Source organism: Lagenorhynchus albirostris, chromosome 14 (assembly GCF_949774975.1).
Source record: "Lagenorhynchus albirostris chromosome 14, mLagAlb1.1, whole genome shotgun sequence".
Classification (NCBI taxonomy): Eukaryota; Metazoa; Chordata; class Mammalia; order Artiodactyla; family Delphinidae; genus Lagenorhynchus; species Lagenorhynchus albirostris.
Window position 1 is genome coordinate 16,788,415 of NC_083108.1, and position 26,702 is coordinate 16,815,116.

General features: G+C 39.3%; 1 protein-coding gene and 1 long non-coding RNA gene across 4 annotated transcripts in view; one reads left to right on the plus strand and one right to left on the minus strand.

Annotated features, from left to right (window-relative positions):
• The window catches only part of ATP8B1 (ATPase phospholipid transporting 8B1), a 113,403-nt gene extending 96,131 nt beyond the window's left edge, over positions 1 to 17,272 (plus strand). For 2 of the 3 annotated variants that reach the window (XM_060121187.1, XM_060121190.1), the window contains 11 exons: positions 396 to 550; positions 1,298 to 1,409; positions 2,401 to 2,476; positions 4,542 to 4,674; positions 5,485 to 5,773; positions 9,678 to 9,901; positions 11,076 to 11,159; positions 11,927 to 12,172; positions 12,497 to 12,635; positions 14,343 to 14,473; positions 15,563 to 17,272. In XM_060121187.1, the coding sequence (XP_059977170.1) occupies positions 396 to 550; positions 1,298 to 1,409; positions 2,401 to 2,476; positions 4,542 to 4,674; positions 5,485 to 5,773; positions 9,678 to 9,901; positions 11,076 to 11,159; positions 11,927 to 12,172; positions 12,497 to 12,635; positions 14,343 to 14,473; positions 15,563 to 15,787 (1,814 nt within the window). In that variant the 3' untranslated portion in view covers positions 15,788 to 17,272. Of the gene's footprint in view, positions 1 to 385; positions 551 to 1,297; positions 1,410 to 2,400; positions 2,477 to 4,541; positions 4,675 to 5,484; positions 5,774 to 9,677; positions 9,902 to 11,075; positions 11,160 to 11,926; positions 12,173 to 12,496; positions 12,636 to 14,342; positions 14,474 to 15,562 lie in introns of all 3 variants that reach the window. The other variant, XM_060121189.1, reaches the window with a different exon arrangement.
• The window catches only part of LOC132504129 (uncharacterized), a 54,295-nt gene continuing 36,800 nt past the window's right edge, over positions 9,208 to 26,702 (minus strand). The window contains exons 2-3 of the long non-coding RNA XR_009534748.1: positions 15,541 to 15,806; positions 9,208 to 12,646 (exon numbers count right to left, since the gene is read on the minus strand). This is a non-coding gene — a long non-coding RNA (uncharacterized LOC132504129). The remainder of the gene's footprint in view (positions 12,647 to 15,540; positions 15,807 to 26,702) is intronic.

Genomic DNA, 26,702 nt, shown 5'->3' on the forward strand with positions numbered 1-26,702 from the left:
CAGTTTGTAGAAACAAATTATAAAGGTGTCAGGTCTGGTTTACAAAATCATTATACCCCAAGGCAGCTTCCTTGGTCTGTTATTTTCTTGGTTAAGAGAAAAAGGGTTTTTTTTAAATTCTCATGACTTGATTTAGAAGAAAGATATGCTTTTCCCTTGAACTAATTTCGGAACGATGAATATATTCCTAAGATATTGAGAATACTTAGAAAAATAAAGTATTTGTTTAATCTCCTCTATGGAATGTATGTGTACAGAATCCATCTTTCACAGTCTTTTAAAATTCTCTTATTGTATTATTTCAAAGTAAGATTTCAAACTTGATCTTGAATTACATAAAATTAACTATTCTTTGGGTGAATGGATTGTCTTTTAAATTAAACAGATCTTTGCAGGTGAGACTCTTAGAACCCTGTGCCTTTGCTATAAGGAAATTGAAGAAAAAGAATTTGAGGAATGGAATAAAAAGTTTATGGCTGCAAGTATAGCCTCAACCAACCGGGATGAAGCTCTGGATAAAGTATATGAGGAGATTGAAAAAGACTTAATTGTGAGTTTTAACCTTTGTAACTTTCTCCTTGATATTCCAAACAGAATTGGGAATTTTATTAAGTTTTATTACAGTTTTGATCTCATGCTTGAAAGAGAATTCCAACTTCAGTATTTGAAATTGGTGCAGTGGATCTAGGTCACCTGAATTTCTTTTGTTCAGCAAGCAAAATAGGAGTTGCCATTAGGAGAAACCAAATGACAGAAAACACGATGAGATTCTGATTCTGTTATTTTTATATCACTTACTAAATTCACTGTGATTTGTATGCAGTAACAAGCCCGCATATACTTATTACATTGTGAGAATTACTGAGATGATTTATATTTTGCAAAATCTTGAAATGAGAAAATATACCATTCGTTAAAGAGACTTTTTAAAGTTTAAGACTTACTGCTTTTAGTGTTTATATTAAAAGGAAATGTTCAGTGAATAGTTAGTATTGACTTTTAGCAAGAGAAATTGGCTTGTGTCCGTGTAAAGTAGTATACACACAATGAAAGTATATTTTTATTGTCTTTGATTTGTACTTATATTTTTGTCTTGGTGAATTACTTTAAGAAAAACTTTTTGGCTGTTTAGTTTTTGATGAGTATGACACACGACAGCCTTCCCAGTTAATGCTGGCCACTGGCCCCAATAGAGCACCAACTGGGGTGTATTTAGTCCTTTTTACAGTTTGGCAAACTGCAATTAAGAACATTTTTGGCTTATTTGCTAATTCCTTTCTTTTAATGTACATTTCAGCTATTGGGAGCAACAGCTATTGAAGACAAGCTACAAGATGGAGTCCCAGAAACCATTTCAAAACTTGCAAAAGCTGACATTAAGATCTGGGTGCTTACTGGTGACAAAAAGGGTAATTTAGTTTGCACGGAAGCATATCTGTCAATTCACAAATATTCATAGCTCCTGTTTCCCTTGCTCAAGGTGACCTCAAACTTTCCATCCTCTACAAACACTGTCTGTTTCTTTGGGACAGAGACTCTTTCCCTAAGAAATCCTTCTGTTATTCCAGCCCATCCTGACCGCATCCTTCCCGAAGCTCCCTCAGTAGCAGAGTTTACTCCTTAAAATTGAGCTCTTTGTCGTGTCTTCCTGATTGTGTTTAGTCTTCTCTCTCCCACCAGATGTGGGCTGCTATACTGGGCTGCTATACTCTGGTCCCTTCTGTCCTTCCCAGCACTTTGCCACCTGTTGGGCACAGAGTAGAACAGTACAAAATACTGAACTTTTGTTTTCTTGCCCCTTTTACTGCTTGAAAATTATAATGAAAATTTTATACCCAAGGGAAGATTTTCATTTTTAAATTTAGAGCTCAACAAGTTGTTTGTATTGATTCTTTACTTCAGAAGCCTCCCATGGGAAACTAGATCACTTCTCTTACTCTGATTGACATAGTTGATGGGTTACACACTTTGATAAGCTAAGGGATTAAGTCCTGACCTTAAACAAATAATGGTGGTGGAAGAGGGGGAAAAAACCTCCAGTAGGAACCCCATGTGAGGGCTTATGGAAATGGTTATCCTTCTCCCCCATAACAGAATGATTAAACCACATGAACTAAATGTGTTCAGTATTTCAATCAACATTGATTTATTAAATAACCGGTTTATGTATTTGATATATAGCACATTTTATTATTGAAAACATCTCAACCAGACTTTGACTTATTACATTTACTTTATTACAGAGAAAGGGATTTTTTTTATGTGATTTCTAGACATTGCTACAGAAAAACAACATATCTGATTGAATCTGGCTCATTAATTGAAAAAATATCATTACTAAAGTCCATTATTAAATTCATCAGTAGGAATGACATTTGACTTAACTTTTTTCTGTTGCAGAAACTGCTGAAAATATAGGATTTGCCTGTGAACTTCTTACTGAAGATACCACTATCTGCTATGGGGAAGATATCAGGTGGGTAAAGGGCCTGCAGTATGAGAATGTCTCGTCTCATTTTTATAAAAGCAAGACTAGACCCAGTAGACACAGCAGATAACAGAGAAATGGGAGCTAGAACGTGTCAGTTGGCACAGTTTCCTCAAGTTTAAATGAAGCAAGGAAACAACAGGCAGCTCCAATTCACCATGTTTCGACCTTATGTTGTAGGAAAACCTGGGGCCTCGTTTGCCTTTTCAGGGGCCGTTTTTCTGTATTCCTTGGAAGCACTCAGTGCTTGTCTGCTGAAAAAGGAAGTGGGCTTGAGACACCACTATTTAGTATGAATTATATACATATTTTTTCTCTTCCAGCCTTTAGTGACTTGTCTTGATCACTCCTTATTTTCAACTTGAAAATGAGAATTAATGTGGAAAGTGAATAATAAATACCTAATCTTCTAGTGCAGTGGTTTTCAACTGGGGTAGGGGAGGTGGGGACTTTGCCTTCTGGGGAACATTTGGCAATGTCTGGAGACATCTTTGACTGTCACGGTGGGGAAGGAGGGGGGTGCTCCTGGCTTCCAGGGGGTAGAGGCCAGGGATGCTGCTGAACACCCTACAGTACAATAGACAGCCACACGCAACACGGAATTAAGTGGCCCAAGACGTCAGTAGTGCCAAGGTTGAGAAACCTGTTCTTAAAGGTGAAGAATAAAGGCTCTATGTGTGTAACGAGGAAAACTCTGGCTGAGATTTCGGAGTCCTGAGTCCTCATTGCAGTTTTCCCATCAACTTGCTGCAGGCAAATCACGTTCTCTCTCTCGGGCTTGATTTCCTTATTTGTAACATGAAGAAATTGGATATTTACAGTCCCTTTTACTCCAAAATTCCACGACTCATTTTTCTATCCCATGAGTGAGTCCGTATGTGGTCTTCTCAATAATTTGTTGATATAAAGCACTGAGAACATCTCAAAAGCAGACATAACTTTGTGTGGAAATAAGTTTTTTTCTGCCCAACAGTGGTCACTGTTAGTAATACACTACGGTTCACCCCTGTGTATTATAATTCAGATCAAGATTGCCCTCCTTCTGTTGCTTGTGAACACATTTTCAACTGTATCTTCCTTTAGCTGCCTTTGGCAAATAATGAAGTACCGTGAACATGGTGCCTCCGTGGTGGAGGAATCAAGACTTAGTAAGATTATATGCCACTTAATTAAAAAATGGCCAAAGGACTTGAATAGACATTTCTCCAAAGAGGACATACAAATGGTCAATAAACATATGAAATAATGCTCGACATCACTTAGCATTAGAGAAATACAAATTAAAACCACAATTTCACCTCACACGGATGGCTACTATTTAAAAAACACAGAAAGTAACAAGCCTGGGCCAGTATGTGGAAAAATTTGAACCCTGTGCACTGTTGGTGGGAATATAAAATGGTGCAGCCACTATGGAAAACAGTATGGTGGTACCTCAAAAAAATTAAAAATAGAATTACCATATGATCCAGCAATCCCACTTCTGGATATATACCCAAAAGAATTAAAAGCAGGGACTTGAATAGATATTTGTCCACCCATGTCCACAGCGGCATTATTCACAATAGCCAAGAAGTGGAAGCAACCTAAGTGTCCACTGACAGATGAATGGATAAACAAAAATGTGGTATATCCATACAATGGAATATTATTCACCCTTAAAAAGGAATAAAATTCTGACATATGCTACATGAATAAACCTTGAGAACAGTGAAATAAGATAGTATTAAGTGAAATAAGCCAATCACAAAAAGACACATACGATTCCATTATATGAAGCAGAGTGGTGATTACCAGGAGCAGGGGGGAGGGGAGAAGTGGGGAGTTGTTATTTAATAGGTATAGAGTTTCATTTTAAAAGATGAAAAAGTTCTGGAGATTGGTGATATGAATATACTTAATACAACTGAACTGTATACTCAGAAACAGTTAAGATGATAAGTTTTATGTTGTGTTTTTTACCACAATTTTTAAAAGATTATATGTCAAAATTGTCTCACAGTCAAGGGCCTGTTCATGGTCTTGTACTTTAAACACTTAAATTTTCCCCCAGTGCTCTTCTTCATACAAGGATGGGAAACCAGAGGAACAGAAGTGGAGTCTATGCAAAATTTGTACCCCAAGTACACGAACCTTTTTTTCCATCTGGTGGAAACCGTGCCTTAATAATCACTGGTTCTTGGTTGGTAAGTATTAGTGTCTCTCCCTTTGGCTCAAACTGAAGCAGGTCGTTCTGGACCAATTTTAGATGGTTTGTCATATTAATTACCAACCTAAAAATCTCTTAGCCTATAAATAAAGTGCAATTTCCCAAGTCTGAGAGTTTATATGATACATATAATATTATATGATACAAACTGGTGGCAGTGGTTATTGCTAGTTTATCAACTAACTAGTTGATCATTAATTTAAATTTTCTTCTTTGTATATTTTTAATTTTTCTATATTTTTATAGTAAATATTTTATAATCGGAATATCATCAATGATATAACCCAAGAATTATCCTTCAGATGATTAAAGTCTTGGGAATGGTACTTTTTTAAAAAATTATTTATCTTGGGCTGCGTTGGGTCTTTGTCACTGCGTGTGGGCTTTCTCTAGCTGCGGCAAGCAGGGGCTACTCTTCGTTGCCGTGTGTGGGCTTTCTCTAGCTGCGGCAAGCAGGGGCTACTCTTCGTTGCCGTGTGTAGGCTTCTTATTGCCGTGGCTTCTCTTGTCGCAGAGCACGGGCTCTAGGTGCGCAGTCTTCAGTAGTCATGGCCCGCAGGCTCAGTAGTTGTGGCTCACGGGCTCTAGAGCGCAGGCTCAGTAGTTGTGGCTCACAGGCTTAGTTGCTCCGTGGGCATGTGGGACCTTCCCGGACCAGGGCTCAAACCCGTGTCCTCTGCATTGGCAGGTGGATTCTTAACCACTGTGCCACCAGGGAAGCCCGGAATGGTACTCTTGTTATTAAACCCCAAATGGTTAGAATCCTTTCCCTTTCTGGTTTTCACAGAATGAAATTCTTCTCGAGAAAAAGACCAAGAGAAGTAAGATTTTGAAACTGAAGTTCCCCAGGACAGAAGAAGAAAGACGAATGAGGACACAAAGTAAGAGGAGGCTGGAAGCTAAAAAAGAGCAGCAGCAGCAGAACTTTGTCGACCTGGCCTGTGAGTGCAGTGCGGTCATCTGCTGCCGGGTCACCCCCAAGCAGAAGGCCATGGTGGTGGACCTGGTGAAGAGGTACAAGAAAGCCATCACGCTCGCCATTGGAGACGGGGCCAATGATGTCAACATGATCAAAAGTGAGTCTCGCACATGGCCAGTGCCACCTGAATCGGTAGAGAGGAAATGGCAGGAACATTTTTGGGGGTAGTTTTTTTCTGATTTCATTGCTTGGGCTTTCATGAAGCAGACCTTTAATAAAGGCACTTAACTGTGGTAACTACACCTGTGACCCTGCCCTCAGGAAGCTTACAGTCCACTCAGTAGGAGAGCGCAGGCATGATTATTCTATACAAAGAGTGCCAAGTCGAAGATGAGCTCTGTGTGGGTGAACTTATCCTTATTTGTTTCCTTCTTTTACATATGTTTGGATTTGGTTTTGTGTTTTCTCCTGCTGCTTCTCCTCCCATATTTCTTCAGGGCTTATTAAGAACCCTGCTATTTAATGTTTTGCAAAAATTCCTGCTGAGCTTGGCATAAATTATTGAACTCTCTTTGTTATTTGTTTTGGCAATATTATTTTCCCACACCTAAGCATTGTTTTCTGGGGCTTTCTTCTTGCCTTTGGTAAATCTGTTGAACTTCACCCTTAGGTGACCTAGTGTGAGCTCAGTGTAACATTGAATGAAGCACAGCTCTGACATCGCCTCAAAATTCTCCTGACCTCCCAAGGTCATTCTGCTGGTTGGAGGACCCTAGGTACCCACAAATTGACAGATTGAGTTCTGTCACTGCAGAAATACAATTTTGCTGGTATTAAAAGCATACGGAACCAAACCCTCATCAATATGTCTGAATCCTGGTCCTTTTTCTCCCTGTATTACTTATACAGGAGTATCTTGTAATGAAAATGCCCAAACTAATGAGACCTGAATACTTGTCCTCATCCTGATGCCAGCCAGCATGCTGTGTCACCCTGGGCTCATGCTCAGGCCTGTTTTCTCATGTGAGAACAAGAAAATTATCTCTGATGTCACCTCTAGCTTTGTAGTATTTCTCTTAAGATGAACTATCCATGGCATGTATACACACGTCCTGTGGTGCCGGGTAGCTTAAATGCATCGTATGTTTAACTAGACTTTTACTTCAGCCTGTTTCGTAACTCTTCTCTTTCTTTCCTTAGAGTCTCTTCCTTCTCCTCCTTGATATATACTAAGAATGTTCCAACTTTATCTTCCTCAAAAGGAGTCAGCTATATAATGTACGTTTTCTCGCTTCTTCGTGTATGTCTGTGGCCACGGCCAGTTTAATTTCTTTCCACCGTGTTTTGCACATATTCATCCTGCCATGCGAATGGCATTTCTTGCTCCGAGTTAGATCTATTTCTTTCCTCTGTAGCCAGCTCTAGTTTATTTTCCATTATGTACCTTTTAACATAAATGACTGTGCCAAAAGGGCAAGTGACTCAAACATTTTTCTTCAGTTATAATGAAGACTTCTAGATGCTGGGAAAGGGGGACTCCGTTTCAGATTTCCCGATTACGTGACTGAGACTTGAAAACTCTTGTTCCTCTGAGTTCACCAACTGATAGCAAAAGGGATCACACAAAGTTGGCATAGATAACCTCCTAGAGACTGTTTTTTCTTGTTTTCAGAATTTTATTAAGCTCTGTTATGTGATACACACTTTTATATATAATGTAGGAGACATCCACTTGGGATGAAAATCAAAGAAACTCAGGTCTCCTTGGAAGTCAGTAGCTTAACCCAAGTATTAAGTGCCTTTTTGAACTCTGTGAAAACTGTCATCTCTTTTACCTACATCAAGAACAATGAACCAAAAGAAACTGTTTGTTGTTTATAAAGAAGTACAGTGAAATTTAAGTGTCCAAAAAATCTGACCATTTGCTAACATGTTTCATGGTTAGTGGTGTAGTCTAGGAGAAGTGGAGGGAACTGCAGTCCACCATGGTTTGCCCCTAGCAAGGATCCAAGGACCCTCGGATACTGCCCTCTCTCCCGCTTGGGCCTGAAGATGGCTGGTGGGTGTTATTTTCCTTGGCCTAAATCCTGAGAATGAACAGGCAGCATTAGAGAGGCAAAAGGAAGCGACCAGCTTGTCAGGGAATTATGAAGTGGCCTACCGGGCAGGCATTTGAAACCACATCGGCAACTTCAGGGAAGTCTAGGTGCCTATGTTTAGGTTTTAGGAAAATACAAACAAAAAGCAGTGTGGCCTGATAAAGTACATCTGTTCAGTTGCCGCTTTAACTGTGGCAGTGTACACTTCACATACGGTCCCTTGGTCTGCTCGGCAGTGGCTGGACTGGATGTCAGGGCCTGGGGCGGTGGCTCCTCTTCCTTGTCTCTGACAGAATCTCAACATTTCCCTGTTATTTGTTCAGAAAAGAAGGCCATGGTTTGGTAGGAAAGAACAGTTTGGCAACCACAACTGGTCATTAAGAACTATTTATGTGTATAAAGAGGTTGTAAGTATTGATTGAGATGCAGTTAATTCTATTTTATAGAATTGCAAAGTGTTATTAAAAACTTAGGTTTTGGACAAGTCACTGTGTTAATGCCAGACCTTGTATTCTGCAAGTGGGGCAGGAGTTGTGGAGCTTCTTTTAGTTGGAGACTCTGCTGAGCTGGCAGGCACTTCTCAGGGTCTGAGTAGTAATAGGTTGTATTCTGCAACACATGTTCTAAAAATGATCTCACTTCCATGACTTTTAAGACCTAGATAAAACTCATAATTCTCTAAGTGGAACATGTGGTTTAATGACTATTGGGAGGATGGATAAAATTGGGACTTTCATTTTTACCCATTCTGGAAACCTCCCCTCCTCAAAACAACTGTGTGTCTTGGGGTCTCAGTGGGCCATGCATAAGCCTTTGAAAGTTTAACAGTATCTAAGTTTAAACACTTTTGGTTGCAAGTATTGGAGAACAATTCAAGTTAGCTTAAGACAAAAAGAAACCTATTTTAAAAGTTACAAATATGTCTCATGCTGCTCAAGAAGCCAGGCCTCAGGAATATGCTAGAACCAGGACCTGAAGCTGCACCAGGAACTCAGTGTCTGCCCTTCTCTCTCATCCTTTCTCTAGACTACTTTATTTCTCTGCCCCTCAGAAGTATATCCATCCCACAACTCAAAAATTTACGTTAAAATTCCAAACACAAACACACCCAAATCCTAACTCCAAAATACCAAGAGACTGAGGGAAACAGATTCCTTTGGGTACTTTAAGCAGGAAGTGATTAATAGAGGGGACCAGGTGCTCATGAAAATTCTGGATGAACTGAAGAAGTAGGTTCTAGGCTGTGTCTGCACGTCTGGGTCACTCACCAGAGGAGCTTCTAGCTTTGAGGCTCCTCTGAAGAGCTTTCCAATTGAGAAGCCCTTGCAGTTGTTTATCAACATCTGGGCAGCTGGAGAATGGATATGAATTCTGCTGCAGAAATGCCAAAAAGGGAAGGGATGCTGGGCTCCAATTTGCTTCTGCTTCCAAGTCACAAGCAGGTCCAAACAAGTGGAACTTAATTCACAAAGAGAACCTAACTGCAAGGTAGTCGAAGCAATGTAGGGTTTTTATTTGCTTTCCCACCTCTCCAATTAGAACAAAAGTTCTAGAATGAAGGAGAGCCAATTCGTAGTATCTACCATAGATTATGTATCTGCCCATGGCTGACTCAGCTGTGGCAAGGGAGGCAGGGACACACGGTACACATGGATGCCTGGGGCTCACCCTTTGGATGAGAAGGATGGCTTATGAGCTGGGCAGATAATCCAAATGGAATTCATTACCCACTTGAGATCCTTTCACAAATATTTATGGAAGCCCAACCACGTGCTATGTTTAGCAACTCGTACTTCTGAGTTCAGAAGCTGGGGGTGGGGGATGGTGAGCAACAGTTTTCACATTTATTGTTTCATAAATTTGAGGGGTTTTTTTTGTATTGCTACGGAAACATTTTTATCATCTCAATGTTTTGCCTTAAAATAAGCTTATGATTCAGTTATCTTCTCCCCACCCCCACAGCTGCCCACATTGGTGTTGGAATAAGTGGACAAGAAGGCATGCAAGCTGTCATGTCAAGTGACTATTCCTTTGCACAGTTCAGATACTTGCAGAGACTGCTGTTGGTGCACGGCAGGTGGTCTTACATAAGGATGTGCAAGTTCCTACGATACTTCTTTTATAAAAACTTTTCATTTACTTTGGTTCATTTCTGGTACTCCTTCTTCAACGGGTACTCTGCACAGGTAATATACCATCATCATTATTATTAAATGAGTAGAGCTCTTCTCTTACATGAATAAAACTACGTCTGAAATTTTCTTCCCCCTCCATATTTGCAGTTTTGGTGCTCTCTCTTAACAGCTGAGGTACAGATTAAGTTTATGAATCTTCTAAAATGTTTCTGGTGCTTTAAACCTATTTTATTTTGCCTTTAAAAAAGTAGGATTTGTTCCTGGTCTGTTGACTTTTGTTTATGTTTCTTTGCCTTCACCATAGATTTTTTTTTTCCCAAGTCACCTTGCCATTAAGAATAGTGATAACAAATTGTTCAACTTTGAAAAAATTGTTCAAATTTAAGTATAAAATTACATTGGGGCTGAAGGGATTATATAAATTGGGGATGATCATAGATCTAACATCACGTCTCCACTGTTGGTTTTTAAATTTTAACATTTTGCTGAAATGGGAGTGGGGGCATATCTACAATGTTAAATTGTTGATATGGCAGAAACACACCATTAGTGTGCCTGTGGTTGTCCAAACTTCTTTGATGCTATGCTACAGACAACTGGCATGAGAGGAGGCCAGGTGTAGAAACTGGAGGCCAGGATGTCTTGGGGTTTTGAGCAAGGTTGGGGCCTTCTTCCTGTTTCTGTGCAGGACGGTGTATCACTGTTGGTGCTGAGTAAGCCCATTTCCTCTATTCCCCCACTGAGGACTGGGGTGGGCACAGCCTTGCTTATCCTTTTCAGAAGCATCTTTCTTATATTCAAATTCTGGTTCATAAAATGTTTAAATGGAAATGCTGGACTGGCAAGAGAAAAGTATATTTGAACGGTACTTACGTGCTTTTGAACCAGTTGTATGTAATCTAATTCATTAATAAAAGGGATATTAAAAGACGATGAACACTGATTTGTTTTCCAGCATTCTTCAAATAGACCAGACTCCTCTTCCAAAAACTTTTCAGAGTCTATTTCCCCACTTATTTTACGGGGAAGATAATTGCCTGTGGAAAGCCCTTTGATTCTGTCCATTCCATCAAAACAAACTCGTGCCTGCTACTGGCATAGCTGGTGGGGGGAGGGGTGTTTACTTTCCCTGGGGACACCCCTGCTTTGAGGGCAGATGCGCACGTATTAACTAGGTGGGCGACATTTCTTCGTCGGTGACACAGACTCTGTCATCTCCTCACAGACCGCGTACGAAGACTGGTTCATCACCCTCTACAATGTGATCTACACCAGCCTGCCCGTCCTCCTCATGGGGCTGCTCGACCAGGTAGGAGCCTGGCGCTGACAGGGTCGCTTCTGGACAGACTGAGTGACTGTTTCAAAGCAAATATTTCAATGCATTCTTTTGGGTTTCACTTCTTTCTGAGTAAACCCTATTATATTTCTGCTGTCAGGCAATCAGAGCAACTGCTATGCTTGTTTTATAGTAAGAAAAGAGGATTTCTGTGCTTGGGTTGAATTCATTGACAAAAGAGTTTATTACCTTCATTTCGGACACTAAGATTTTCTTGTTAGATACCTAACAGTATGTCTCTACAATAACAACTTACACATCTTTAAAGTAAATTATTTTAATACCTCCCCAAACTTACAGGTTTAATTTCCAAATTAGTCCGCATTTTATCTAGTAGCAACTTTTACAGAAACTGCTTTCAAAAATAAAAAGAATAATTTGGAATTAACTCATCGATGTGTATGTGAAAATGCTTTCCCAAAGTATTAGAAAAAATGTATTCTCAGAAAGTAAAAATCGGCTTCCTACACTTCTTTAAACATTACTGATCTGCTTTCTTAAGTAGCAAAATAGTAATACTTTACCTAGTCTCAGAATTAAATATCAAATGATGGTGGACTACAGTAACGAGGTTGCTCTCTGCACAATGAAATTATTCAGGATTTATCATCTTGTTTAGTTTTTGCCTTCCTAGAACTTAACAAGTTGCAACTCCTTTCGAGATGGAGGTTGTGACGTATCTCTTGAGTTCTTTGATCCTGATGGACAGCACTCAACTGTAATTGTGTTTTCCCCTTAAGGATGTGAGCGACAAACTGAGCCTCCGCTTCCCCGAGTTATACATGGTGGGACAAAGAGACTTACTATTCAACTACCGGAGATTCTTCGTAAGCTTGTTGCACGGGGTTTTAACATCTTTGGTCCTCTTCTTCATACCTCTTGGAGCTTATCTGCAAACTGTGGGACAGGATGGAGAGGCGCCCTCAGACTACCAATCTTTTGCTGTCACAATTGCCTCTGCTCTTGTAATAACAGTCAATTTCCAGGTATGTGGCTTTAGTCAACTGTTTTCAGTACCTGTTGGTACTGTATGCATTTCTGTATGTAGACCAGCGTGCACATCCGCCTGGCTCCCATTCTTCCTCCAACTGAGGCTCTGCTGCTTTGCAAATATGAATGGATGCTATTCTCATCCCTTATACCAAACATATTTCCTATTTCTTGCCTGAGTCAAAGATAGCTTCTGATTGTTCAGTATTCGAGCCATACCATGCTTAAATTGCTGAATTCTATTTTCAGAATCCTTAGATCCTTTATTTCTTGCTAACTCCCCAAAATGAGTGCTCTGTTTTTCTCTGGTTTCCCAACAGATTGGCTTGGATACTTCTTATTGGACTTTTGTGAATGCTTTTTCAATTTTTGGAAGCATTGCAATTTATTTTGGCATCATGTTTGACCTTCATAGTGCCGGAATACATGTTCTCTTTCCATCTGCATTTCAATTTACAGGTTGGTATTTTCTAAATTCCAAAAATAAATAAATAGAAAAATGTCATTAATTTAGATTCTGACATAGACTTCAGGGTAAGTAAAAACATAAACTGTAAATTACTGCTAGTGAAAATTAATGTCCTGACTAGAATTGGGGGTGGTGGGTTGGAAGGGTGGTAACGTGATGGGAGGAAAGCAAATTAAAATAACTAAGCTATAATTGTGCTTTTTTTCTTCCATAAAACCTAGTATTAGTAGGTTATTGGGAAACTGGGAATACATGTATTGCTGGTAGCACTATAATTTAATCTTTCTAAAGCACTACCTAGAAATATGTAATGGATTTTTGTGTACATTTTGATCCAGTATTTCCACATGGGGAAAATACCCTAAGATGAAACACACCAAATTTTGGAAAGATAATCTGTACAAAGACTGTATCACTACAACATTTCTAATTGTCTTTTAAAAATTGGAAATAACCCTCCCTAAGACCTAAGAATATCAAATTAGCTAAACAAACTATGAATCCCAGATGATGGAATTCTAGAACTTAAAAGTGGACTGCATCATTGGAAATACATATACAGAGCAATAAGTAAACTTATGGAAAACAAAACAGTTTACAGCTATATAAACTATATGACAAATGGACAAATGCTAGAATGAAATGATAAATATCAAAATATTATAAATAGCGTGAATTAGAATTTATGAACATCTTATTATGGATAGAGTAGTTTGGATTCACAGTGGAAAAAAATTCCCCATAAACTCATTTCCCTGTAAAAGATTAGGTTTTTCTTTGTTTTAATGATCAGTTGTTGGGTTATAAAAGACAATTGCTGTGGTAACCCTTTTCTTATTGGGATTGAGCTCATTTTTTTTATGACTGTGTTCTTGCTTACTGACTCTGTGTTTTAAAATTTTAGTGCCCACTTACTTAGAATATTCCCATAGGGAATGTGTTTTAAACCCATACACATTTATGCTATTATTTTTATAAACTCACAGTGTAAGTACAGAAAATATTGTGAGAAATTTGGTTCTAGTTTTAAAATTGAGTAGTATATGGTCACCTGGTTGTATTACAGAATTGAATTGTTACTTCCTCTGACATAAAAACTAGTAGCCTAATTCAGTGGTAAAAGCCTAGCTCTAGTCAGATGGACATGGGTTTTAATTCAGGAGTTGCCATAGCTAGTTCTGTTACCTTGGGCAAACTGTTTTACTCTCCACAAACTCAGTTTCTTCATGTGATAGAGGGCAATACTCCTCTCTCAGAAATGATTAAGTGGCATGACCTAAAACACCCAGCATAAGGCTTATCCCACAAATGGCAGTGCCCATTGTTAATACATGGCGTTTCAAACCAAAACTATAAATTGGAAGTGCTTTTTTAAGTTCCTGAAAAAATCCAAAAGTATAAATTGCCTACTTTTCCATTTTTAATTAATGCAATGTCAACAAATGTACTTTCTTTTTTCGCTATTTATATGTTCACTTATATACATTTGCCTTGTTCCAAAGAATATACGTGCCGAATTCTGCTTTGCTTAGTCTGGTTTTAAAATGTTCATTCCTTGAGCAGTGGTGGGAGGTTCTTGGGAGGGCAATCTGGTTGTAAAAGCTCATCACAGAGAATCCACTTGTGGACTGTGGAATATCAGCTATGCCCCCCTTGGGATGAAAACCATTGTGATTCATTCTCTGTGCTTCTTCCAGGCACAGCTTCAAATGCTCTGAGACAGCCATATATTTGGTTGACCATCATCCTGACTGTTGCTGTGTGCTTGCTGCCTGTTGTTGCCACACGATTCTTGTCAATGACCATTTGGCCATCAGAAAGTGATAAGGTATAGAAAAAGAAAGTCTTCTCCTAACTCTGAGTGCCTCTCACAGAAATCAAAGCATTTCTCCAAAGCAGCTTTCCTGCAAAATTCTAAGCTCTTGGGAAGTTTGGTCTGAAAATTTTTTAGGACTACTCTTTTTTTTATTACAAAAATTACCAAATATCAAAAGGAAAATAGTATAATGAACCCCCATATATCTATCCTCTCAATTTAGCAATTATACTATTAATATTTTGCCCTGCATACAGGTTGGGGTTTTTCTTCATTTAAAGGAAAATGAAAAGTCTTGTAGCAGGATCCTTTGAGCTACAAGTAACAGGGAGATATGGCTCAAAATGGTTCAATGATGATGTATCACCTCCACTCACATCATAATTAGGTTTCAGGCTCAGCTGATGGGCAACTTAATGTTATCAAAAAAGAACTGGGGTTTTTTCCATCTCCCCCCTCTGCTGAAAGATGGCTACAGGAGTTCCCGGCATTGCGTCCTGACATGTCAATATCCAGGGGAAGATTAAAGACTGATTATGCTGTTGCTTTCCCTTAGGAGCCTGGCAACTTTTTTCTGTTTTGCCTGGGAACTTTTTATGGAAGGGCCCAGCACACTTTTCTCAGGCCTCATTAGCCAGAATTAGATCACATGCCCATTCCTGGACTAGTAGAGGGCAAGTCAAGTCTATCAGTCCTACCCCTGGGGGTGGCGTCCACATGGAGGAATGTGGCTGTAAGCAGGAGGATGGTACCTGAGTAAACTCCATTTCCATCAGAAAGGAGGAGAGAACAGCTGCTAGGTAGGTAGCCTTCACTATCCTCCAGCTTTCCCTCCTCCACTGACAAGGGTGTGCAGTAGCAACCCAGAAGGAGGCTAACAGTCTTTTCTAAACCTGTACCTTTATGAAATGGAAAGAGCACTAGTTTAGGAGTGGGAATCCTGGCACCCCATTTTCTAGCTCTGAGAGCTTAGAAACGTCATGTAACCTGCCTCCCTCCATTTCCTCCACTTTAAAGCGAGTATGGTTATGCCCGCCCCCAAATGAGGCAGGTGTGCAGCCAGTTCTTTTTAACCTTACCCCATCTCTCCTGCTTTCGTAGATTCAGAAGCACCGAAAGCGGTTAAAAGCCGAAGAGCAGTGGAAGCGGCGGCAGAATGTGTTCCGCCGGGGCGTGTCCGCACGGCGCTCGGCCTACGCTTTCTCCCACCAGCGTGGCTATGCCGACCTCATCTCCTCCGGGCGCAGCATCCGCAAGAAGCGCTATCCCCTGGATGCGGTCATCGCCGATGGAACGGCAGAATACAGGCGAACCGTGGAGAGCTGAGGCGTTTGCTTCAGGTGACCTGTAGCAAAACAATCACACAAAGTAAAATGTCTTCTTTTTTTATGAGAGACTCGACTTTTTGGGGAAAAAAAAAAAAAATTTGTCACGAGGATGTTGAAGGCAATAACCTTTTTAACAAGCTACAATACTTGGGTTGGACTACTGCAATAGCAAAGCCAAGGAGACCTTTTGAAAAGTCGTATTCTTCAACTGTTGATGTTTTGTTTTGATTCAAAGTGAACGTTTTTAACCCCATCTCAATCTAGGACAAGAGAATTAGAAAACGTCTTATTTCAGTTCAAATGGTATTGTACTGTAAAATTACAATTAGATTTTCCTGTCTGGGATCTTCAGCACAAATTTCTCAGACGCTCCTTTTTTCCGGGAGTCCACCCTACTAACAAAGATCTTTTATTTACAATGGTAGTAACGAAAGATTCATGAATGTTCATCCCCTAGAAGCTAAGTGGTCTGATGACTTTTTCAGAGTCGATAATGGGGCTGCCTGGTTTCATGTTCTCATACTGGTTTACTAATTCAGCTCAATCAACGAAAATTACTTCACGTTTCATAAGTACAAGGTTTTGATCTGTTTCAGTTTACTACCAGGTTAAAAGAGCACATTACATACGTTTACTCTTACTATTATATATTATTTCAGACACTTCCTGTAGTACCAAGTGCATTTATTTTCTACTGTCATTAAAAAAAGATACTTAAATATTTATGGGCTTTTTAAAAAAAAGCTTTTAAAAACTGAGGGTATCAGTGATAAATTGCAGAATATTTTGCAAAGCTTTCTTTTGAAAAGCAAACTTTTGTGCCTGCCTATATGTAAAGTATTTTATAAGGGATTTGAACAGAGACCTCACTCTTTTCTACTTGTCTTATGTCTTGAGAGAAAAGGCTGTTGGTAGCCATATTTCTAAGACTAACAGTGTATCATTTTAAAACTGAACATAACTTTAGGCAATTATGGAGACTATCCTCAAAGAGGTAAAAGTTATTTATCCAGGGGCTTTTCTCACTCTGTGTGTTTCACACACTAGTTTCCATGTTTCAGTGAAGACAGAGAAGTGTCTTCAATAATTCTGTTCTTTACCATTAGGTTGTGAATGTTCACAATACCTGTTCCTTTGAATTCCTTATGAGGAAATCACAGCATGTATATAGTTCATTGTCTAGATATGAAAAGAATATAGCTCTTTAGTCTACGGAAGTAAATTTCCGGAAGTTTACAACTTTTCTTTATCTTGTAAATTTAAAAATTGTAAGTTTTTTTGTGTAATTCTGTCAGTTTCAGATTTCTCTCCCGTTTTGCAAATTGTGGGAAAGGTCGACAATGCAAATGTGTCAAAGACTTACATGGTTGGGTGCAATATTAACAATTTTAAAATGCAAATTGCTTTGGATAAATTATTTCTATATTCTGTAAATCTGAGATTAATGTATATTTTTGTTTAAAAAATAAATGCTTTAGTAAAATCTTTGGAAGTACAATCTTTTAAAATATTTTTTAAGCTGGGTTTTTTATTTTAGACTGGGGCAGATGATGGAAGAATCTAGGCCTGCCTGGTTTTTAAAGGAACATAGGTGGTAAGAAGTAAGTTACTGGCAGGGTACTAAGTGTTAGGGTCAAAGTGGCTGAGAAAAGGATCAGACTACAGAGGTAGAGGGTATGGATTTATGGTTGGCAAGACCAACTGTATCCCGGGAGGGTGCATCTTAGGATATTAGGGAACAGTTTTTCCAAGTGACCTCAACTCTTTGGAGCCAGAATAAAAGCAAAGGTAAGCCTTGACCAAAAGTAGGGGCTGGGAAGTGAGTGCTGCCTTCATGTGATGTGAATGAAGCTTAGGAAAATTTTAAGACAGCTTCTAAAAGTCTTGTCAGAATCTGCTTCTAAGTTATAGCTGTAATAAAACTTCTGGTGCACGGGACTTCCCTGGTGGTACAGTGGCTAAGAATCTGCCTGCCAATGCAGGGGACACGGGTTCGAGCCCTGGTCCGGGAAGATCCCACGTGCCGCGGAGCAACTAAGTCCGTGTGCCACAACTACTGAGCCTGCGCTCTAGAGCCTGCGAGCCACAACTACTGCAGCCCGCACGCCTAGAGCCTGTGCTCCACAACAAAGAGAAGCCACCGCAATGAGAAGCCCACACACCGCAACAAAGAGTAGCCTCCGCTCGCTGCAACTAGACAGAGCCCGCACATGGCAACAAAGACCCAACTCAGCCAAAAAATAAATAAATAAATTTATATATAAAAAAAAGGCTCATACTCTCAGACCCACCTGCACCAGGGCCCAGCACAGAAGGAGCCAACTGAAATGCACCCAGACTTTATGTAAGAGGCTTTATTGCTTACCTTAGAGTGTTGGTCCGAGGGGCAGGGGTCAGATTTAACACACATGCCTGCTGGGGTACCCTCCAAGGACAAAGGCTGGTGGATGCCATCTTTGTCTCACTCCTGCCGGCAGGGCGCCATCTTTTTAGTATTTTAATCTACATTCTTTTTTCCCCCCAGTCAGCACCATCTTTACGCCCTCCCTATGCTGCAATGTAGAGCACCAGTATCTCCAGAGGGGAGCTTTTACATGCATCTGGTACCCTTTTTTTTATGTCTGGTACCCTGGTTTTTGTGACTACAACTCAGGGGACACCCCTGATTGCCTGGCTCTGGCGGCCAGTGGGGCTTATGCTCATGGGTCCAGCAGGACTGTAACCAAAAGCAAAAGAGTTCTTAACCGGCTACCATCTCCAGGGCACAGCAAGAGGCAACAGTCCGAGGAGTCTTACTATGAGAGGCCCACTAACTTATCTTCATAACTGTGGCCTGAGATTTCCAAGGAAGCACACATCTAAGTGTCCACTGTAATGCTCTCCAGCAGCCTCAGAGCGTGAGCACTCTCTTTGCGCTTTCAGCCTACAGCCATCGGAGCACTACTGTCTCCCAGGGAGGAGCTCATACATGTGTCTGGTCCCAGGTTTTACATCTGGTGCCTCAGTTTTTGTGGCTGCCACCTAGGGGATGCCCCTTAATCACCTGCTTCTGGGAGCCAGCAGGGCTTGTGTTCCTGGATCCCATGGTGTTGTTATAAATGGGGAGACAGTTCTTGGCCTGCTACCACCCCCAGGGCACAGTGAGACAGCAGACTGAAACAAACCCCAGTCATTCTGTGATAAAGGAATATTTGCTTGTCCTGGAGCTTTGGCCTGAGGGGCAGGCTTCTGGTTGGATGTAGGGACCTACTGAGATGCTCTCCTTGGACAAAAGCCAGAGGACACCATTTTTGTGCTCTCCACCTGCCCACCAGTATCTCTCAGAAAGGAGTTTGTACAGTTGTCTGGAGCCCCAATTTTTGTGACTGATACCCAGGGGGACACGTTTAGGGTATCCAGCTTTTGCAGCCAGCAGGGCTTATGCTTGCAGTCCTTCAGTACTGTATATATTTGTATATGCTGCTACCTGAGAGTCTAGCTTCCAATAAGCCTGCTAACTGAGACCCTCCTCTATGGGATACTGACAGGTCTTGCACACGCTCAACAACTGAGAGCCTCTAAAATTAAAATGGGCAGCCTGGACAATCACAAAGGTATGAGAGACAAGCAAGAGCTAGGGCAGGGCTGGATGACAAGGTTCTCCTACATGAGGCCACCCCCTCAAGATTAAGGAGAGGTGGCTGTTTTACCTCCACATAGACACCAACACAGAGAGTCAAGGAAAATGAAGAAATAGAGGAGTATGTTCCAAATGAAATAAGATAAAATCTCGGAAAAAGAATTAATGTAATGCAGATAAGTAATTTACCTCATAAAGGGCTCAAAACAAAGATCATAAAGATGCTTACCAAGCTCAGGAGGGGAATGGATGAACACAGTGAAATCTTTGACAAAGAGATAGAAGGTATAAGAAAGTATCAAATAGAAGTCACAGAGCTGGTGGTTGGGGAGTGGGATGAACTGGGAGACTGGGATTGACATACAGACACTACTATATAGAAAACAGATAACTAATGAGAACAGGGAACTTTACTCAATGCTCTGTGGTGACCTAAATGGGAAGGAAATCTAAAAAAGAGTGGATATGTGTATGTGTATAACTGATTCACTTTGCTGTACAGAAAGAACTAACACAACATAGTAAAATCAACTATACTCCAATTAAAAAAAAAAGTCACAGAGCTGAAGAAACAATGATCAAACTGAAAAGTACACTACTGGGGTTCAACAGTAAACTAGACGAAGCAGAAGAAAGGACAAGTGGGCAGTGGACTTCACCTAATCAGAGAAACAAAAAGAAAAATGAAAAAAAGTGAAGATAGCTTAAAGGACTTACGGGACAACATCAAATGGACCAACATTTGCATTAAAGGGGTCACAGAAATAGGAGAGAGGAGAAGACTCATTTGAAGAAACAACAGCTGAAAACTTCCCTAACCTGGGGAAGGAAACAGACACCTAGGTGCAAGAGGAACAGATAGTTTCAAATAAGAACTCAAAGAGACCCACACCAAGACATATTATAATTAAAATGTCAAAAGTTAAAGACAAGGAGAGAATCTTAAAAGCATGAAGAGGAAAACAACTTTTTATGTACAAAGAATCCCCCCTAAGACTATCATCAGATTTTTGAGCAGAAGTTCTGCAGGCAATATAGGGAGTGGCATGATATATTCAAAGTGATTAAAGAAAAAAAACTTTGAACAAAAGAATACTGTATCTGGCAAAGTTGTCATTCAGAACTGAAGAGATAAAGAGTTTTCCAGACAAGCTAAAACTAAAGGAGTTCATCAACACTAGACCAGCCTTACAAGAAATGTTAAAAGGACTTCTATAAGCTGAAAGGAAACTGTGCTAATCAGTAACAGGAAAACATGAAAGTCTCACTGGTAAAGGTAAATATATAGTAAAATTCAGAATAATCTAATGTTATAAAGGTGGTACATTAAAATCACTTATAAAGCTCGTATGAAAGTTATGTAAAAGCCAACTAGCCCGAGGCAGGGGAACGCAATCAGACTCACAGGTTGCATCAGACTGAAACTTTCCGGACCACCCAGTTCCAGAAACTGACCTGGAGACATTCCGGACCACCCAGTTCCAGGAACTGACCTGGAGACTTTCCGGACCACCCAGTTCCAGGAACTGACCTGGGGACTTTCCACCCGGCCCAGCCTTCCCGCCTTTTGAGGGGCGGGACTAACGGTCCCAAGACTGATGCAACCAGCACCGGATATTGCCACGATACCCGAAGAGACCACCAAATAAGGAATAACCTGCTCCCTCCCAGATTCACCACACCCCTTTCCCTTCTTCCCCTATAAATTCTGCCCAAACCCTCACCCGGGTGCGACTTCTCTGGCCCCTTTCTCTCGGACCAGTGAACCTCGCCTGGGAGCGTTCCCAAATAAAGCTTGTTTAAGCTCTCCTCCGTTTCTTGGTGCTGTTCCTTACAAGTTAAAGGACAAAAGTAGTAAAAAATGTAACTATAATAATTTGCTAAGGCATACACAAAATAAAAAGATGTAAATTGTGATGTCAAAAACATAAAACAAACAAAAAAAAAACAAAACAAAACAAAAAAACCATAAAACAAGAGGAAGCAGAAAATAAAAATATAGAGCTGTAGGATGCATTCAAATTTTTAAGTTGTTAGCACCTTAAAATAAACTGCTATAAATATAAGTTGTTACAGGTAAGTCACAGAAAAAAACCCATAGTAGATACACAAAAGACAGAAATAAAGGAATCTAAGCATACCACTACAGGAAAGCATCAAATCAGAAAGGAAGCAAGAGAAGAAAGGAACAGAAGAACAATAAAACAGCCAGGAAACAAGTAACAAGATGGCAATAAGTACATACCTATATATAATTACTTTAAATGTAAAAGAACTAAATTCTCCAATCAAAAGACATAGAGTGGCTGAATGGATTAAAAAAAAAAAGATCCATCTATGCTGCCTACAAGAGACTCACTTCAGATGTAAAGGCACACAGACTGAAAGTGAAAGGATAGGAAAAATATATTCCATGCAAATGAAAACCAAAACAAGCTGGGGTGGCTATACTTCTATCAGATAATATAGAGTTTAAAACAGTCTGTAATAAGAGATAAAGAAGATCATTACATAGGTACAATGGGGTCAATCTAACAAGAGGATATAACATTTGTAAATATTTATGAACACAACATAAGAGCACCTAAGTGTATACAGCAAATATCAACAGACCTGATGAGAGAAATAAAAAGCAATACAATAACATTAGGTGACTGTAATACCACAGTTTCACGAATGGATAGATCATCCAGACAGGAAATCAATAAGGAAACACTGGTTTTAAACATGTTAAAGCAAATGGACATAACAGATATATACAGAACATTCCATCCAAAAGTAACAGAATACACATTCTTCTCAAGTGCACATGAAACATTCTCCAGGGTTGATCATTTGTTAGGCCACAAAACAAGTCTTAATAACTTTAAGACTGAAGTCATACCAAGCATCTTGTCTGACCACAATGGTATAAAACTAGAAATCAGTCAGAAGAATAAAACTGGAAAAATCACAAATATATGAATATTAAATAACATACTACTGAACAACCAATGAATCAAAGAAATAATCAAAAGAGAAATTTTAAAATACCTTGAAACAAACGAAAATGGAATACAACACACCAAAACCCATAAGATGTGCCAAAAGCAGTTTGAAGAGGGAAGTTCATAGCAATAAATGCCTACTTCAAGAAACAAGAAAAATCCCAAGGATTTTACACCACCTCAAGGAACTAGAAAAAGAAGAATAAAGCCCAAAGTTAGTAGAAGGAAGAAAATAACAATGAGCAGAATGGAAATAACTGCTCTAAAGACCAAAAAAAAAAAAAAAAAAAAAAAATTTAGAAAAGATCAATGAAACTAAAAACTGGTTTTTCAAAAACTTAACAAAATTGACAAACTGTTAGTGAAACTCACCAGAGAGAGAGAGAGAGAGCTCAAATAAATAAAATCTGAAATGAAAGAGGAGAAATTACAACTGATACCATAGAAATACAAAGGATCCTAAGAGATTACTATGAACAATTATATATCAACAAATTGGACAACCCAGAAGAAATGGAAAATGTCCTAGAAACATATAACCTAACAGGATGAATCATGAAAGAAACAGAAAATCTGAACAGACCAAATACTAGTAAGGAGATTAAATTAGTAATTAAAAACCTCCCAAGAAAAAAAGTCTAGGGCCAGATGGCTTCATGGGTGAATTCTACAAAACATTAAAAGAATTAATACCAATCCTTCTCAAACTCTTCCAAAAACCAGAAGAGGAAGGAACACTTCCAAACTCATTTTATGAGGCCTGTATTACCCTGATACCAAACCAGAAAAGGATGCCACAAGAAAAGGAAATTACAGGCCAATATCCCTGATGAACATATATGAAAAAAACCTCAATAAAATATAGGCAAACAGAATTCAACAATACATTAAAAGGATCATGCACCATGATCAAGTGGGATTTATTCTAGGGATGCAAGGATGGTTCAACATCCACAAATCAATCACTGTGATACAGTACAGTAACAAAATGAAGGATGAAAATCACATGATCATCTCAATAGATGCAGAAAAAGCACCTGACAAAATTCAACATCCATTTATGATAAAAACTGGGTATAGTGGGTATAGAAATATTATGTTGAGGTATACATACCTCAACATAATAAGGGCCTTATATGATAAGCCCACAGCTAACATACTCAATGGTGAAAAGCTGAAAGCTTTTTTTCTTCTAGTATCAGGAACAAGCTAAGGATGCTACTCTTACCATTTTTATTAAACATGCATTTAGAAGTCCTAGCCAGAGTAATCAGGTAAGAAAAAGAAAAGGCAACCAAATCAGAAAGAAAGAAGTGAAACTCAATATTTGCCAACGACATGATATTATAGAAAACTCTAGACTCCACCAAAAAACTGTTAAAACTAATAAACAAAACAGTACAGTTGCAGCATACAATATCAATACAGTTGACACTTGAACAACAGAAGTTTGAACTGCATGGATCCACTTACACATTACTTTTTCTCAATAAATACACACTACAGTACCACACAATCTTGGTGGTTGAATCTGTGGATGCGGAGTGCCAGCTATAAAGTTATATGCAGATTTTTGACTGTGTGTGTGGGGGGTGGGGAGGTCAATGCCCCAAACCCCATGATGTTCAAGGGTCAATTATATATAAAAACCTATTGGGTTTCTATACACTAATAACACAAGAGCAAAAAAAAAAAAGGAGGTGAAAGGCCTGTACAATGAAAACTGTAAGACACTGATGAAAGAAACTGAAGATGACACAAATAAATGCATAGATATTCCATGCTCATGTACTGCAAAAATTAATGTTTTAAAAATGTCAATACTACCAAAAGCAATCTACAGATTCAATGCAATCCCTATCAAAATTCCAATAGCATTTTTCACAGAAATACAATAAATAATCCTAAAATTTGTAAAGACCCACAAAAGACTCTGAGTAGCCAAAGCCATCTTGAGAAGGAAGAACAAATCTGGACTCATCACAATCCCTTATTTCAAACAATATTCCAAGTTATAGTAATCAAAACAGCACAGTATTGGCATTAAAGAGACACATCAATCAATGGAACAGAATAGAGAGCCCAGAAATAAGCCCATGCATATATAGTCAATTAATTTACAACAAATGAGCCAAGAATATACAATGCAGAAAGGACAGTCTCTTCAATAAATGGTGCTGCATGCAAAAGAATGAAACTGGACCATTCTCTTACACCATACACAAAAATTAACTCAAAATGGACCAAATGTTTGAACATAAGACGTGAAATAAGTGGTAAGTTCCTTGATATCAGTCTTGGCGATAATTTTTTGCATTTGACATGAAAAGCAAAGGCAATAAAAGCAGAAATAAACAAGTGGGACTATGTCAAATTAAAAAGCTGCACAGCAAAGGACATCACTGAATGGGAGAAAATATTTGCAAATCATTTTTCTTATATGGGGTTAATATACAAAATATATAAAGAATGCATACAACTTAATAGCAAAATAACAAACAGTACAACTAAAAAATAAACATTTTTCCAAAGAAGACATATAGATGGCCAACAGACACATGAAAAGGTACTCACATCACTAATTATCAGGAAAATGTAAGTCAAAGCCACAATGAGATATCACCTCACACCTGTCAGAATGGCTATTATCAAAAAGACAACAGGGCTTCCCTGGTGGCGCAGTGGTTGACAGTCCGCCTGCCGATGCAGGGGACACGGGTTCGTGCCCCGGTCCGGGAAGATCCCACATGCCGCAGAGAGGCTGGGCCCGTAAGCCATGGCCGCTGAGCCTGCGCGTCCGGAGCCTGTGCTCCGCAGCGGGAGAGACCACAGCAGTGAGAGGCCTGCGTACCGCAAAAACGAAAACAAAAACAAAAAAAACAAACCAAAAAAGACAACAAATAACAAGTGTTGGTGAGGATGTGGAGAAAATGATCACCTGTGCACTGCTGGTGGGAATATAAATTGGTGCAGCCACGATGGAAAACTATGGAGGTTCCTCAAAAATAAAAATAGAACTACCACATAATCCAGCAATGCTACTTCTGTGTATTCATCCAAAGTAAATGAAAATACTGTGTCAAAATGATATCTGCACCCCCATGTTCACAGCAGCATTATTTACAATAGCCAAGATATGGAAACAAACTAAGTATCCATCAATGGATGAAAGGATGAAGAAAATGTGGAATATATATATAACTGTTGTACATTATTCAGCCATGAAAAAAATAAATAAAATTTCATCATTGCAACAACATGGATGGACCTTGAGGGCATACTAAGTGAAATAAGCCAAAGAAACACAAATACTATATGGTCTCACTTTATATGTGGAATCTAAAAAACAAAACAATAAAAAACAAACAAACAAAAACAAAACCAAAAAACTCCTTTGCTCATGGATACAAAAAAAGTGGTGGCAGATTGGGAGGTGGGAAAAATAGGTCAAGGGGGTAAAAAAACACAAACTTCCAGTTATAAAATAAATAAGTCATGAGAATGTAATGTGCAGCATGGTGACTCTAGCTAATAACACTGTACTGTACATTTGAAAGTTGCTAAGAGAGTCTTTTTTTTAAAATTTAATTTTCTTTTCTCTCTCTCTCTCTCTCTCAATCTCGCCCGTGAGGCATACAGGATCTTAGTTCCCTGACCAGGGATCGAACCCATGCCCCCTGCATTGGGATAATGGACTCTTAACCACTGGACCACCAGGGAAGTCCTGAGACTAAGTTTTAAAAGTTCTCAACCCAAGAAAATAAAATTGTAACTATGTATGCTGAAGGATGTTAACTAGACTTACTGTGGTGATCATTTCACAATATATACAAATATCAACTCATTATGTTTGAATATTACATGTCAATTATATCAATTAAATTTTTAAAAAATTTAGAAAGGGATGAAATGATAATACACGCTACATAGTGGGTGAACCCTGAAAACATGCTAAGTAAAAGAAGCCAGATTCACAAGGTTACATATTTATGATTCCTTTTATGTGAAATACCCAGAATAGGTAAATCCATAGAGACAGCTGATTGGTGACTGCCAGGGGCTGGGAACAGGAGGGTATAGGGAACAAATGCTAAATGGGTGTATTAGTCAGGGTTCTCCAGAGAAATAGTACTAACTGGTGTTTAAGGAATTGGCTGACACCATTGTGAGGGTTGGCAAGTTTAAAATGTGCGAAGTAAGAGGTTGGCAGGCTGAAATTCCAATAAGGGTTGATGTTGTGGTTTTGAGTCCAAAGGCTGGAAACTGAGCTGAGTTTTTATGCTGCAGACTGGAGGCCAAATTCCTTC